At 39.9% G+C, this 17052-nt stretch overlaps 1 protein-coding gene across 1 annotated transcript in view; it reads right to left on the bottom strand.

Moving 5' to 3' along the window:
• Window positions 1–16607, bottom strand: part of fer1l4 (fer-1 like family member 4) — a 35373-nt gene extending 18766 nt beyond the window's left edge. The window contains exons 1-20 of the mRNA XM_063910398.1: window positions 16406–16607; window positions 15029–15084; window positions 11854–11942; window positions 11446–11545; window positions 11197–11291; window positions 9183–9227; window positions 8212–8376; window positions 7948–8008; window positions 6226–6357; window positions 5726–5788; window positions 5534–5618; window positions 5279–5447; window positions 4882–5062; window positions 4156–4342; window positions 3377–3456; window positions 2760–2885; window positions 2463–2532; window positions 2264–2364; window positions 1157–1265; window positions 746–953 (exon numbers count right to left, since the gene is read on the bottom strand). Coding sequence (XP_063766468.1) covers window positions 746–953; window positions 1157–1265; window positions 2264–2364; window positions 2463–2532; window positions 2760–2885; window positions 3377–3456; window positions 4156–4342; window positions 4882–5062; window positions 5279–5447; window positions 5534–5618; window positions 5726–5788; window positions 6226–6357; window positions 7948–8008; window positions 8212–8376; window positions 9183–9227; window positions 11197–11291; window positions 11446–11545; window positions 11854–11942; window positions 15029–15084; window positions 16406–16484 — 2201 coding nt within the window. The 5' untranslated portion in view covers window positions 16485–16607. The remainder of the gene's footprint in view (window positions 1–745; window positions 954–1156; window positions 1266–2263; window positions 2365–2462; window positions 2533–2759; window positions 2886–3376; window positions 3457–4155; window positions 4343–4881; window positions 5063–5278; window positions 5448–5533; window positions 5619–5725; window positions 5789–6225; window positions 6358–7947; window positions 8009–8211; window positions 8377–9182; window positions 9228–11196; window positions 11292–11445; window positions 11546–11853; window positions 11943–15028; window positions 15085–16405) is intronic.
• Between the last annotated feature and the right edge of the window lie 445 nt (window positions 16608–17052).

The raw sequence follows: 17052 nt of genomic DNA, 5'->3' as shown, positions 1-17052 counted from the left end.
ACCAAACAGGGTTGAGTGAACTGCTCAAGGAATTTTTTTTAATACGTTTCTGCTTAAACTGCCGAACAAAAACCAAGGAAGAGTTTGTGTGTCCCTGTGCTAGTAGGAGCTGTGATGATAGGAGCAGTCCCTTCTGGTAGGACCTCCAAAGTCAAATTGGATGAGGCCATAACTAGGAGTGCCTAACAAATTATGATCTTGAGGATTTTGGAGTCTATGGTTGCCATATGGATCCTGGCCTTGGAGCACCCCTACATTATGGTTAAATATGACCTAGTCAGAGGTTGTGGAGACATGGAACCGCACTTGGTCATGTCCAAAGCTTCCATTGACGAGGCATTTCCATGACAGCAAAGAAAGCTGCCACAGCAAAGAATGGTAGACAGGTATGTTCTGCAGATTCCAGTGTGGAGAAGTTCTGACCAACAATTCAGAAGCAGTGCTTAGTTGTCAGGTAAAGAGGACCCTGATGGGGCTATTGTTTGGCAGGGGTAGGAACACTTGACATGCCTTCTTTGGGGGAGGCCGGGTTTGAAGAACTATAGCAAATCCTGTAGTTCAAGGTACGTATCTGCTTAGAAGTCGCAGAACACAAGATCACCAAGACATAGCTGGATCATGGGGCTAGGGAAAAGGATATATTTTATTTGCTGTCATGCCTCGAAACAGCAATGGAAAACAGCTTATGGATTATGTAGTGTTGGTAGGGGATAAAGTTACATGTGCGTCTGCAGTGGTTACATACCTGTCGTACTCGGTGGGTTGCGGTCTTGCAGGAGCAGTCACAGATCTATTCTCGGATTCGGCACTTGGCCCCTCCTCTCTGTCCAGCTCCTCCTCTGAGTCCAGCAGACTCAGCGACTCCTCATTCAGATCTTCCCTGCTCCTCCTCAGCTCCTCCCTGCTCTGGCTCTTCTTTGACTTCCCAACTCCCAAAACCTTGCCATAGTTCCCTGCCAGAAACAGAACAGCTGATTGACGATTGATGTTGGAAATACTTTGTGTTATGTTATAGTTATTTGAAGATCTTAAGGTTTTGCACTCTTGGTCTGACATTTGTGGAATGATACTCTTTGCTGAGTGTAAATTGGATGTTTTTTTGACTTAATGTAATAATAAGTAATGAGAATAATTGGATTTAGAATAAAATGTTTACCTATTGAGAGTTCGAAGGTCACTGGTCTGGTTCCTACAGACGGGTCCATCATAGTGACTTCAAACAAAGACGCGAACAACATAAATTCCTCCCTGCGTCCCAGGAAACCCTGAGGAAAAAAAACAAGACAATAATGAGAGCTGCAGAATGTCACCTATCTGTTATTTACCTAGGACACCTCGTCATCTGCTGCTTTGTTTTATCGGTGAAGCTTTGTCCTGGCTCCTCCTTCATTTGGATTATACATCCATACACATTTGGTCAGGCAATAACAAGTTTTAAGAACATTGCTGTTTTATTCTATGCAGATGATACTGAATAATAAGTTGGGAAGCAGAGGCAAAAAAGAAGCATGAGAGAATCAGAGAAAAAAGGGTACTAATAAATAAAAGCAGAAAGAAGCTCAAACAATGTTTTCTTTCATTCCAAATTGTTAATTTGAGTTGACAGTTAAGATCTAGGGTTACATACAGATAGCAGTTTTATATAATGCTTTAACAAAAAAGGAAACAAATTAGGTATGTGTGGCTATCTCAGGGCTCTGAGACACACCCATTTGAACATCCAATTTTAATGTGCAATATACAATTTTCAAATATTATTGTTGTTAATGACTGCTAGGTCTTTTGGGTTTTTATATTTGTATTCGCCTTTAGACTGCTACATCTTATTTTTACCATGATTGTGTACATTTCAATATTTTATTACACATGTTTTTGCCTCTTTAACATCAATATTTAATATGCTAACATACTAAGCCTTTCATCTGCACTGTCCCTTTGCTGTTGCAATACTGCACATTTTTACCACTGAGGGACCAATTAAAGATTTTTGAATCAGCTGTGTTTGCCAACAATTCGATGTTTATGCACATTATGATATATTAATGTTCATGACAACAATTTGAGGGTGGTAGCTTTTAAAGAAGTGTGTCAATTATGTTTGCAACTACGAGCTACAGTAGTGCTGCCTGCTGCTTTCATTTGATAAGGGTTTTCAACATTGGGCTGTTTTTTTGTATTTTTTTGTATAATGTCATACCATACTCTTGCTAGCTCTTCTACATTACCCAACCTAGCTTTAGAAGGCGGTGGTGGGAGCACTGACCTCAGGAAGTGGATGGGTCTCCTCGACCTCTACAGTAACAGCTTCTGGTACCTCAACTCCAGCATCTCCTGACTCCTCAACCAATCCGCTAGAAGACGCTACTGCAAAAAGGAAGAAATGTGTAAACTACAAATACAAACCAAGTCGTACCAAAAAGGCCTGGAGAAGGACTTATGTGGGTCAGACTCAGGAGACAGACCTTCCTTTTTCTTCTCCTTTTTGCTGCTCCTTTTCTTCCCCAGTCCCAGCTTCCCTAGTGCTCCTTTCACCTTCAAGGACATAAAAGAGTCAGTGAGATGAGGTGAGATGATCTTTAAGCTCAGTTTACTGTTGTTAAGGTCATATATTATTTTGTTTGATGTAGTGCATAAAGAAAATCCACATACTATGCAGCAGGTACAAACTAAGTATTAAACTACATTCTTGAATAATATAGTAGGTTGGGATTTTGGATTGACCCTCCAAGGTTATTAAAAAAAAAGTAAGCAGGAGGTACCTTTCCCAAAGCGACAGAGGGTGTATCTGGTGTGACAGCAGCAGGGGAGGAGTACACCTCCACAGAGAGAGCGAGGAGAATTCGACCGCGATAGAAGATGCCATCACCTAAACCCTGGTTTAAAGCCTACAAGAGAGAGAGTTAGCCAGTTCAGTCGGAAAACGTTTTGGTGATCAAAGTTGTTACACTGGGATATTGAATTACAGGCTGCAAACAAACCCAACTGTCCCCTATCACCATAACAAAGCAGCACTCGGCTTAAGCGGATTGAAATGGACAGCTAATGATTTTATGGAGGAAACATTCAGCATTCTTGGGGAATACTTTATTCACTCTCTTGGCAATAGTTGGATGAGAAGACTGATGCAATGCTTCCTTTTTCAGAAAATGTAAACAAAGAATAAGACTTGTTTAACAGCACCTCTAAAGCTAGATAATAAACTTGCTATATATTTTCTATCTGTATAACATAGTGTTAAAAACCCAAGTTATGAGCTGACTTATTTCATGGCTTGGATGAACTGACTTCAGCAGACATGAGAGTAGTATCAGTCTTCTCACTCACCTCTTAAAAAGAAAGCTTTAAATGTTGGATGGATTTGTGGTATCTGGTTTACCTGGTGGACGTCTCCGAGGGTAGAGTTCTGAGGAGAACCGTACAGGTTCACCCAACATGGACCAAAGGTCGGGTTAAACCCTGCAGACAGAAATATATATATATATTTTTTTTTTTGTAAAAGCTCTGCTCAGAGAAGAACAACTAAAAGCCAATCCGTCTTAAATAATATATATTTCAATACAACAAATAAAAGTTACAGATGCACCCACCGAGGTTTTCCCCCTGCAAGTTGAAGGCAAGCCAACTCACAGCCAACACACAACCAATATACAGTGTGTCCTACCCCTTGGATAAAACCACTTTTTTTTATCCTTACACTTACAAAGTTAACATTCACTGATTCCAGTTTCAACTGTTCTCCTCTGGCAGGGAATAAAACCTCAACCTCTTATTTTAGTATCCTATAGGTACTGTGCATTAAGTGATTGCATAAGGGAACTACTGTATGTCTGTACACAACCTCACCTCATACTCCATACTGTGAACCTCTTCACATTACTCTGAAAATGTTGCACAAAACTTTAAAACTGCACTGCTCTTTCACTTTAATTCAGATATACTGTACATGTTCATCTAAAGGTAGTTCTTAATTTGTCTATTTAATATTTATCTTTTGTTTTCAATTTGGTTTTATCTATTTCATTTCCTCTTACCATGTTTATGTCCACACAATTATGCACCAATATAATGTATTCAAATAAATTACAATATAGGGCTGTCTCTAACGGAAGACTTTGTTTATTATAGTACCCTTATAATAAAGCATTGGGGTTATACCGTTCCTGGTGGGGTCGGAAATCTGCTGCAGGTCCAGGAAGTGTGTCGCGAGAGCGATGTCTCCCATCTTGGCGTCATCAAGGACCTGGACTCTGATCCGCTGAGCCAGAGGGGGAAACTGCTCTATGAAGGAGATTTCCTCATTCCAAACCGGAGAGCTGGTGGCGCTGGCGACCGACGTCTCCCCCTGCAGACAAACACACAGTGTGATTGAGGAAATACTGTTTATTTCTGTTTGTTTCCTACACATTCAAAGAACCTGTAAGAATTTGATTCTTAAAGTTGAAGTATTTTTATAGATTTTTCTTATTCCTGCAATGTACTTATATAATATTATTGCACCGTTTTTATTTCTTTATTTCCTTTTATGTTTTAGGTGCATTATGTTGCATTTTTAGGAGGGACTGGGACTTAATATTTTAATTGCCAAAAGTATGCAGGAGTTATTGTGTGATTGGAATCTGGAATTGTAATCTTATTTAAGTAGGATTTTGGATGCAGAAACTTTACCTATAATTGATTATTTCTACATTGTGGGAAGAGTACTTTCACTTAAGAAATGGATCTGAGTACTCTTCACAAAAAAAAGGGATGTCCAGCCAAGTGTGCTTCACCCTAAGTTCCCTCTAAAAGCAAAGAGCTTTTTAGAAAAAGTATAGTTCAGTATTTACTTTCTGAGTTCTGAAGTACTTCGAAAATATATAGCAATTTCTTTGGTCTCAGTACCTGTTGTCCAGCGAAGGTCACTTGAACGTATGGGTCAATGAAGACTGTGCGGTCAGTGGCTTTCGACATCTTTGCCATAAGCCCCGCCTCCATGGTGGGCAGACCCTCGGCTCGGTAGATCCGGACACGGAACCGAGCCCAGGGACGCTCAGAAGCCATACCACGAGGAAGCAACAGGTTCCTGCAAGAAAAACAACGTCAGAACCCAGAGTCAATCGCAGCTGCTTCTCACACATTAGTGAGTAAGTAGCCGTGGGATAATATGCAGAGAGAAGAGGGTTTATCAATCATTGCTTGAAGGTCACCCAGGATTTAATATTCTCCCAGACCCTGATATAACAAAATCAGGATTCATATGGCGATGCAGAACAATTTTCCATAATGTGCTGTTACTGACTTTTCTATGTCGTCACTGGCTGAGGAAGAGGAGGGTGCTGGCAGACTGCCCATGCTCAGAGCGTCTCCCTTCATCAGCACGCTGAGGCTCGCCTTGACGTAACCTTTGATCCCTGACCTGGTGTCGGTCGGGTCCGTGAGAGGAGCCCATTTCTGGTAGAAACGGTGGTCTGGAGAGTTTGCACAGAGGTCAAGTGTCAGGGTAGTGTACAGTATTTTTTTTATCAGAGGGCTACAGTACGAGCGGGGCTGGTACCTGGCTGGTTGTACACAGTGGAGATGTCGATCTTAAAGGTCCCAATGTGGGTCATCAGGAAGGCCAGGGTCCGCCTGTGAAACACCTGAGAGCAGGGACATAGACCAATGGTGAGCACTCTGGGGCCCCACCCCAAACTCTCATCATGTTAGCAGCAGTAGAAACAGAATCAAGATATACAATAAAACCGACCTTTATCTCGATGACTTTATCAAAGAGGATCTGTGGAGTGTCCTGAAACTCAAACTGGAAATTCTGGAAGACAAGAAAAGGTAAACAGCTGTTATATACGTGATGTAGACTTTATTCTGCTGTACTGTATTTCATTTTATTGGACTGTATTTTATTTAAAATAACTGTACTGTATTTTATTTAAAATAACTGTACTGTATTGTATTTAAAATAACTGTACTGTATTGTATTTAATTCTCCTTTACTGTACTGTCCTTTAACATATTGCTCTGTACTGTATTTTACTGAACTGTACTCTAATGTAGTGTATTGTATTTCATTGGACTGTATTTTACTGTACACTACTGTGCTGTATTGTTTTTTACTTTGCTGTTCTTTGCTGTACTGTATTTTAATGTCACAAATTACTTTGGTTGTGTTCTCTAACATACTCAAAGATACTGTATTTTACTTCACACTACTGTATTGCACTGTACTGTGCTGTCTCTTCTCTGCAGTACCTCGTTGTAGAAGGGGCAGTTGGTGGATTTCTGTGTCGCTGTGTGTTTTTTGTGATCTCCAACTCTGATGAAAACTGCAGGGTTGATGTTCACTCCAACCAGCTTCTGTGCCTCCAGGATGTTCACATTCACCTGCAAACACACAAATAAAAAACACACAGAAACAAACCTCAATGCAGTGACGCTGATAATGGGTGACCAGGCGGGTCGCGAATGCTGTGTGATGGTTCTAAACTAGTCGGCTTGTTCCAAGAAAACATGTTGTTCCCTACAATAAATGCACCGTACAGTCATTCAAACTGAAGCTGTATATTGTCTAGCATATTTAGAAGGAATCGCCATGTATCCATTAAGCATCATTGTTGTGGAACTCAAAAGGTAAACTGTACTGAAATAAGTCATATTTATATCTGCATATCTGATCCTCAGTTACATGACTCCATAACTCTCATATTGACACCATTTAGGGCTAGCCTATTAACCACAAAAGCAAAATAGAATTCCTGAAATTCAGTTTTTGGTTTTGGTCTGTCCACCCCAAAACTTTCAGTGACTTCTGTTGACCGACCACTGCCTCATTGATGTAAAAAAATATGTTTTATTCGGAATGGCTGGTAGCTATTACCAGCTATTAATCTCCACTTGAGGGGCAAAAGAAACTTTCATTTTAGTTGGACAGGTGGTCCAAGTTGTGAAAATGAGAAACCAGAATGTGTGCTCCAATTATCTGTGAATCAGGCTGCTGGAAGAGAGACTAAGGTTGACTGAGGCCTATTATAACCAGAGTGAGAGTTGTGTCATATTCAATAATAACCCCCCCTTTACAATGGTGTAAAGAACGTTAGGTGGCCTTCAGTTTCATCCATGCCGCCAAATACAAATTTGCCCACAAAAATGTTTAAAAAAGCTCTCTCTACAGAGTTAAGTTTGTTTGTTCTGGGCTCCCTTCACTCCCTATGTAGATATAAAGGGGTCATTTTAAGCTCAAGAAATAAAAACAGTGTATAGTTCTGAATGTAAAATTTCATTTCTGCTAATAAATCCCTCTAAATCTTACACACTCGTCCATTAAAACATTGGCTAACAGCAGAAATAACACTATAAGAGTGGCACGATACAGTATATTGGTATATTTACAGCTGGGAACTGAAACTCAATATAGAGCTCTATTAAGCTGAGAGCAGTTGCTGATTCTGGTGTGGATTTTCTGCAGATTCATAACCGCTAGTACCTCTCACATGAAGATAGATATAATAGCCATTTATTTTTAAGGTTTTCTGGGGCACATCAGGACATGTTTGATGTATCGGCTCTGGATCCTCCTGCATTTTTTTAGGGCTGTAGCTGCAGAAAAATGATGTATGGGTCACCTTTATTAGCATGTTGCCACGGAAACAATGGCCAGAAGCTGAATCAACTAACAAAACCCCACTGTCCTATTACCATGACAAAAACAGCACATTTTTTTGGAGCCAGCTTGGTCAGATACAGCATTTTATATATTTTAAATATGTACTAACATTGATTTGAGCCTCACCATCGAGTACCTAGTTAACTTTTTAATGTATTTTCTATTGTGTTTAAATGTGAAAAGAAAGTTTGTTTTTAAAGGTTAAAATGTCTGGCTTTTACAGACAAAAAGTAGACAAAACTGTTTTGTTTGTGGTCTTCTTTTTCTTCTAACAAGGCTCAGTATAAGTGCTCAAACATAAATGAATTCACCTGGAATCCCTGGACTCCAGGCGTCGCTGCAGCAACATTTCTGGACATTGGTCTGCAACGACTACACACACACACACACACACACACACACACACACACACACACACACACACACACACACACACACACACACACACACACACACACACACACACACACACACACACACACACACACACACACACACACACACACACACATTGTTGACAGCAGCTCTTTAGTTGACAGAACTATGGAATTAGACAGCCAGTAAAGTAGTCTGACCTCAGCAGAGGAGTGAAGATGATGTCAGAAGCCTCCAAGTCCATAATGTCATCGTCAAAATCGTCAAAATCGTCGTCTTCATCTTCATCCCCGGTTCGGACAAGGCTCCGCCCCAAACGTCGAGCCTCTCTCTCCAGCAGGCCTGGGCGAGCGACAGTCAACTGACTGACAGAGGGAGAGGAATGAATGCTTTCTCTACAATGACTTTGTTTTTATTTTTACGTCAGTAGTAGAGGTGTGGAGGAATACTTGGTGCCAGCTGATGATGATGATGATTATGTTTTCACGTCCACCTGATGCTAGGCATGTCTGATATTTTTGCCAGTATGATCTTTTCAGAGAGGTATTGGTATAAGAGTGGTGCAGTGATTACTTTTTAATGATCCAAAAACTAGTATCCCAAGGGCCCCCTCCAGAAAGCAATGAGATCCATTGGATTATGTTATATTGTAGAAGATAAGCATCGCATGGCAACCACATGTTTGAGATACTTACGTTTTGATCAGCAGGATAATCTCCACTTGAAAGCATGAATGTATGAATTTTAAAGCCTAAGTGAAACTGTGAAAAAGCTAACGTTAGCCTATAAATGAACTACATCACTGTCACATGGCTGCACATCACCACCGCTAAGCTAAAAGCGGCTAATGTTTTGGTGGGATGACATTGGGTCTCATTTATTCACTTGTTAGTAACAAATGTTTTTGATGACACAGAGAAGCATTGGACTTTGGGGTATGTACTGACATATTTAACTGAACTTACAAAAGTTAATATATGAACAGATATATTAACTTTTATAATTATATAGCTTATTTCAGGCGTCTCAACAAATGTTCTTTTATAAATGACCTTGAGACCAGGGAAGCAGATGTGGTGAAATGCTGACTCATTTCCAAGTTTGAAGACTCATTCCTGCACCACTCTATCGAACATAAGAGAATGAATGAGTAGGTTCTCTTAATTCTTACCTTTCAGGGTCAGTAAATCCTACATTCCTGAAGCCCAGAGCTGAGCTGAGGTAGAAGGAAGAAAAAAACAAAGAGAGAAAAAAACATTTGTTCAGCCTTTTCATTTTCAAATGGTTTTAAAGAATTTAAAGCATGAATGTTATATACAATATATATGCTTATTTATTACATTAAAGTATAGTGTGACTAAAATAATGTTTATAGAAATAAACATCATTGTAGATATTGCCAGAGGTGGGACCAAGTCACTGTTTGGCAAGTCCCAAGTAAGTCCCAAGTCTCAGCAGTCAAGTCCAAGTCAAGTCCCAAGTAAAGACAGAGAAGGGCAAGTCGAGTCCAAGTCCAAGTAACACCAAAGCCAAGTCGAGTCCAAGTCCAAGTCCCAAGCTTCTTCGAGTCCTGAACAAGTCATCATGTACTCTTCACTTAATAATGCCATTATCAGACTAACGATCACACAATTTCAACATATCAACCTAATCTTCAGTATTTTTTTATACATACAGATTAAACTATGCATATATTTTATATATCTGTATATACGCATGCGCCCAAAGACCTTCAAAGTATTGTGTGTGAATGGTGGGTTAGAAATGTATGAGCACGGAAGGCACCACTGTCATCCTAAAGTTGGTAAAGCGCCTTGACTAGTGAGGCATGGACTGTGTGGATGCATGTAACTGGCATTGATGCTTCAGTGGATGCCAGTTACAGTAGGTCAACATTTTGCTTAAATCACAAAGAAACCTAATATTTCAATAAAACAATGTTTAATCTGCATAACAATTAAGCAGCATGACTACACACAATGAAAGGTGCTGGGGGTAGGCGCTTGAGAGACAGACAGACAGAGAGAGAGACAGAGTACACCTCCCTAATCTTAGTTATTTGTGTACTGTATGTGAGTGTGTTCGTGTATTTATGTACTGTGTGTGTGTGTGTGTGTGTGTGTGTGTGTGTGTGTGTGTGTGTGTGTGTGTGTGTGTGTGTGTGTGTGTGTGTGTGTGTGTGTGTGTGAGTGTGTGTGTGTGTGTGTGTGTGTGTGTGTGTGTGTGTGTGTGTGTGTGTGTGTGTGTGTGTGTGTGTGTGTGTGTGTGTGTGAAAATAAGAAGATGTCTGATGAACTTAAGATGAATAGCATTTGTAAAGTCAACTTTGACAACAGTGTGTTCAACATCTGTGCAGAACTACAACATCTGTGCAACAGAAATCAGTACAGTTGAGAGAAAAATACGGGTACAGTCATCAGGAACATTTATTTTTCTCTGGTTGTGCCTCCAAATGTAAGGGTGTGAGAGAGAGAGAGAGAGAGAGAGAGAGAGAGAGAGAGAGAGAGAGAGAGAGAGAGAGAGAGAGAGAGAGAGAGAGAGAGAGAGAGAGAGAGAGAGAGAGACGCAGACCAGACGGACAGCTCTCGACTAGGCTTCCCTTCCGTGGCACAATTGCATCTTTTCCGTAGGTGAAATCCGGGGAAATCGTGAATATTAATGAGGGGAAACCCGGGGATTATCCAATCACGCTGGTTAGGTCCCTGATCCAATCCAAAAAGGCCAAAATCCACCACATGATTGCATTGCTCGCACTTGCCTGCCGGCTCTCTCACTTTGCGGTCTTTGGGGCTTCGCAGGTTCGCATTGCAGGGAAGGATGTCCATGATCAGGAAATTTAGCTTTTGACTCGAGGCATGTCAAGTCATTACAAGTAAAAGAGGCAAAGTCCGAGTCAAGTCTCGAGTTAATAGTATTCAAGTCCAAGTCGAGTCGTAAGTCATGCCGAATTTGATCAAGTCAAGTCTGAAGTCATTAAAATCATGACTCGAGTCTGACTCGAGTCCAAGTCATGTGACTCGAGTCCACATGTCTGGATATTGCATTTTAGCTTTTACATTTTAATTAACATTTCTCCAGTAAACGGCTGCAGTTTGTGTTTTCCTCATCCACAGTACAACCAGAGACTTGTTTTTACAGTTTAGTGGAAAATATGTTTTTGGTCACAATTGGAACCAATGTCTTACTCATCCTGGTCTTCAACTTTAATGAAGTCAAGTCCTTCCCAGCTTCCTGCTGTTCCTTCCACTGGATGGTACCGAATATCCAACTCAATATAGATCTACAGAGAGACAATAAATAAAACCCAAATAATGTCAAACATATGTGTGTGTGTGTGTGTGTGTGTGTGTGTGTGTGTGTGTGTGTGTGTGTGTGTGTGTGTGTGTGTGTGTGTGTGTGTGTGTGTGTGTGTGTGTGTGTGTGTGTGTCCTTACCTCAGTCAGGCTGTAGTTGGCATCAGTGAGTGGTTCCCGTAGCAACACCCTCCCTGTGTTAACAACATGCTGGAGACTGATGACCAGCTTACCGAGCAATCTACACACACATACACACACACACACACACACACACACACACACACACACACACACACACACACACACACACACACACACACACACACACACACACACACACACACACACACACACACACTGTAACCAAGATGAACATTATGTATGTATGGTGTGCATGCCTGTTTGTGCCTGGTGTGTGTGTGTGTGTGTGTGTGTGTGTGTGTGTGTGTGTGTGTGTGTGTGTGTGTGTGTGTGTGTGTGTGTGTGTGTGTGTGTGTGTGTGTGTGTGTGTGTGTGTGTGCGTGCGTGCGCGTGTGTGTGTGTTACCTGTTCGAGAAAACTTTACTGCAGTTGTAAACGCTGATAGACAAAACTTCATCCCTGATCTCTTTCCCATAGTGAGGCCAACGGAAATGCTGCAAATAAACACACACACACACACACACACACACACATTTGTCAAGAATTTTAAATGCCAAATGTGTGACTTAAAAAAAAAGGTTTTCTCATGATTTTACATTACAATTCAATGTCTAAGTTTCGTTCACCTAAATGTACAATTTCAATCTTGATTTAGAGTTTGGTGTCTGGCTAAAAATGATTCTGAGTTAGGGATTGAACCACCACAAATATTAGGCAAACTACAGAAGCTAGAGCAAAAAGAAAGAGACTATTTCTGTCTCCACACACACACACACACACACACACACACACACACACACACACACACACACACACACACACACACACACACACACACACACACACACACACACACACACACACACACACACACAGCTGGTCACACCTGAAGAACAAACAGCAGGCTGACTAAGGAGCTGTAGAGAAGCATAACCAAACACAGAGCTGCTGTCGTCATACAGAGGTTACTGTAATACATTACATTATCTGAACCGAGGGCAGACAGGAGGAAGCTTCTCTTCCCAAACATTTTCTCACTTTTTTAAAGCCACATAAAAGTTTAAAGAATCCCAAACTCAAGACTGTTTTTTTCTGATCACAAGATGCCGTTAAATGTGGTTAACATGGCCCCGGCCGTGGTGTAACTGGCTGGGGCACCTGCACCGTACGCCGCCGACCCGGGTTCGATTCCCGACCCGTGGTCCTTTCCGGATCCCACCCCGACTCTCCCTCCCACTTTCCTGTCACTCTCCACTGTCCTATCCGATTAAAGGCAAAAAGCCCCCCAAAAATAACTTTAAATAAAATTTGATTAACATAAAGGTATGGTATTAATGAGGGAATACAGAAATTATTATAAGTAAAAATACCCGATGCAGACAAATTGCTCCCTACTCTATAAATGGTCCTACTAATATAAATTCAGGAACATTTTTAAATCATTAACATTTGGGAAGTTTGAACCATGTAAAGTTTTTGCTTGAAAACTAATGTAAATTAATAAATAACTCGGACCCCCTCCATCCACCACATCACTCCTGTCCTCCAACAGCTCCATTGGCTCCCGGTTCAGTTCCGTATTAAATTCAAAGTCCTCCTGTTAACATTCAAAGCCATCCACAATGTCCGACCTCCTCCATGTTCCCACGCTCCCTCAGATCTTCTTCCTCCATACACCTGTCTGTCCCCTGTATATGTTATGTTCGGCCTAAATGGCTATAAAAACTACAATACCCATGAGCCTCAGTGGCCATGTGTCAAGACAGGGATGTAACATAAATATCATAGATATAAAAAAAGATATTGTATAGATTTTCTTTAAATGTGTTCATTCTCCTCAGAGGATAAATCCTTATGGTTTTAGGAATCCTTTAGCGCCACCAGCAGGCAGACGTTTTCACATGGGATGAATTTCAATAAATGGTCTCAAACACGTTCATGACACCTTCAGAATGAATTACCCCTCCAGTTCTCATCTACTGTAGTTTTATTCAACGAAAAAAGTTGACTAATTTATATTGTGAGATATTGTCTATCCATAGAGCTTTACTGAATGTTTTCTATTGAGGTTTATAAATTAAGCTTGGAATATCTGGCATTATTTCATAAAGTCAACACCCAATAAAAGTCAACTCAAACAAAAACATCAACTTTGGATGAAGTTATTAATTTGATCTGCAACTGCACACTAATAACAGGTTTCACAGAATAAATAGAAATGCAAAAAAAAACGTGCAGTGTCAATCTGATTTACAATCTGAATGTCAACGCTGTTAATGAAGCTCTAACTATCTGGTACAGCTCGGACTGTCCGCCATTTTATTAGAGTAGGAGATTGAAAGCAGCATCCATAAAATGTCCAGTACTCTCAGCAAATTTCCGCTAGTGCAATGCATCATATGTTCTAGATCTGAAATGTCTGTGTCTGAAATCTCACTTGCCTGCTTACTTTAGAGTCAACCACTGACAGTCTATTACACATGGAGTGACAAAGGATTGTCAATAAAGGAGGGGTTTTCAGTGGCCTATCATAGGGGGAAGTAATTTCAATCCATAGCTGTTTTATATTTATATTCACTGGAGTACATGAACGTCTGTACAAAATGTGATTTCAATCTATCAAATCTTTATTGAGATATTACATGCTTCATTCCGGCAAAAAATGGTGAGGTAAAAAGTGAGTTTTTGGTTGTTGTTTTCCTTCTTCAGTAGCCTTATCAGGCACAGTAAAGTACAATAAAAAAGAATCACATCTTTAGGTGTGTGTGTGTGTGTGTGTGTGTGTGTGTGTGTGTGTGTGTGTGTGTGTGTGTGTGTGTGTGTGTGTGTGTGTGTGTGTGTGTGTGTGTTAAAGGAGGGGTAGTGTGTGAGTGTGTGTCTGTGTGTGTGTGTGTGCTTTTGTGTACTCTAGGAGTGGTACAGTTTCCTATCAGCTCCATTAAAATAGTTTCAATCTGAATCAAACAAACAACTGCAGCTACCTGATGTATCACACACACACACACACACACACACACACACACACACACACACACACACACACACACACACACACACACACACACACACACACACACACACACACACATTGTTAGTCGGCAATGCTATTATGGTTTTCTATCAACTGCTTATTTCCATCAACCCACTCTTTAATTCTCTTTAAATAAATGGATTGAAGTAAAACAATTTTTAAATTTTTAAAAGCTGCAGTGCAAGCAACACATGGTGGCTAGGTATGAGGAGGAGAAAGACAAAGTATCCAACAAACCAATCTGGCAACTCTCCTTGATAAGATGAGAGAAACCAGAGGTCTTACAGTTTACAGTTCTGTCAAAAATCCAACCAGAAAACAAGCTCATGCATTCAAAGTAACCAGTTAGTTAATCCAGGCATAAACACAATTCTCTGTGCTCTCATTTTAGTGTGGAGCATCAGATCGTATAAACAAATGCACTCCTGATCACATAAAATGTATTTGATATTCGGCCATTGACTGAAATCTTTGTGATTTTTTAGTTGACACAAACAAGCCTGCTCATTGCGACACACACCTCCGATGAGGGACGTTTGTTTTACTGACCTCGTTGAAGATGGCCAAGTTCTCACACTGCAGAGCTTTGGTTTTGTGGGTAAAGCCTGGAGGACAGACAGAAAGAGAGCCAGACAGTTAACCATAGCAACAGCACTGACGGAAAAAGTACTCAAGAGCTTTTATTATTAGAGTTTAGCAGAACTAATAACCTTAAAAAAAAGTAATCACACAAAATTATCTCAAAACATCAAACATATCGGTTTATATAGGTCTATTTACTAAATGTATTTTTCAATCAGTGGAAACCTCAGTTATATATTGCATGCTGTGTACAAAGCATTTAGTATCATATACACAACTAAAGTGTAATTGTGTATATATAGTACAAGACATAAAACAAATACAAAAATAAAAACCAATCAAATAGTGCAACCTAAGGTGAGTAGTCTGTGTGGCTTAACCTGCATACATATTACATATACATATTTGTATTTATAAGAAAATGTATGTAATGTATTAATGACCTGATTCTGCAAAGTAAGCAGCATCATCAGAATATTGTGTCTGTTTTTCACCTGTGAACGTTGCTCTTTTTAGAAATATTATAATAAAAGAAATCCCAAATCAGGATACATAAAGTATATTTCATCTTATCTCACGATTAAGCGTCATATTAGTTTATCAATGACTGAGATGTATTATGCTTCCTAAACATTTGACATAAAACTGAAAGGTATTACATTTTCTCTTTGATGAAGAATATACCTAAATGCTGGTATTATTGAGATTATTTCCATTAATAATTGCATGGCCTTTTTAAACCTTATCAAATGTTAAAATGATAACGACCCAACCTTTTTGTTTATCTGATAATTCAATTAAACCAACAAAAATATATGCTCATTAGATTTTAAGTGTTACTTAAAATTGAATATTTTTATGGTGTGGTATTTAATGTATTAATGTTTAAGTGTGTAACATCACTGTCCAGAGGGTCGAAGAAGTACTCAGATCTTGTACTTCAGCAAAAGTATTAAAGGTGGGGTTAACTTTTGTAACTCCATAAGTTCCTTGGTAGCATGTTTTTTCTGAGGGGATCAGAAAGGGGACATTTTTTAAACAGAAATAAAACTAGAATCAGATAAGATGAAGGAAGGCTTTACCATACATTACAATACAGTTTTAGGTTTATCTTTAACAAAAGCAACTCAGCCTCATGCATGTAGTGGAGCAGAAACATAAATAAATGATCAGGAAAAACTCAAGTACACTGCAATAACCTCAAAATTACACTAAAATATACTTTTTTAAACTTTGAAAACAGCCACCTTGAAAAATAGGTACTGATGTACAGTCAGCCGTAGAGTTACAGTTATAATAAAGGACACATTTCTCCATAAAGACGAGTGACCGTGAGTTACTGACCTCTGAAGCACAGTTCCACCTTTCTGTCCGATCGCCCCGGCAGGTTGGAGATCTTCTTCAGATTCACACTGATGGACATGATGATCCTATCTGTCTGTACACCTGTTCAGCTGTCTGTCTCTCTACATCGTGTCTCCCTGAAGTCGTCTCCTCTGCTCTCTTCTACCGTTGGAAACTAACTAATGTGTGTGTTTTCTGTCCAACAAGGTTATAGGAGGTACCTGAGTGTGTGTGAGTGTGTGTCTGTTAGGGCAGGTCCTCTCTAATGTTTGAGAAAGCAAATAGAGTTGCTCAACTAGTTTCCTTCTCAGAAAATACACTCTCTGAAACACACTCACAGCCCCGTCCCTTCAGTAACACAATACAAAAACTACTCTAAACCCAATCAGATGAATTGAAATAAAGTTATTCATTTATAAAAGAAGTCTTGTGTGTGTGTGTGTGTGTGTGTGTGTGTGTGTGTGTGTGTGTGTGTGTGTGTGTGTGTGTGTGTCTGTGTGTCTGTGTGTGTTTACTGACAGCTGTTTCTACGGTGGGAAATGGAGTTAGAAGCCAGAAAAGGACAAGAAAGAACACTAAACTGCACTCTTAACTTTTACATGGAGACATTATGAGCCAAAAAAAGTTCAATCAGGAAGCCATATGTG

This window comes from Eleginops maclovinus, chromosome 20 (assembly GCF_036324505.1).
Source record: "Eleginops maclovinus isolate JMC-PN-2008 ecotype Puerto Natales chromosome 20, JC_Emac_rtc_rv5, whole genome shotgun sequence".
In the NCBI taxonomy this organism is placed as follows: Eukaryota; Metazoa; Chordata; class Actinopteri; order Perciformes; family Eleginopidae; genus Eleginops; species Eleginops maclovinus.
Note: the sequence above shows the minus strand (reverse complement) of the source record. Positions and strands in the feature narration are given on the sequence as shown.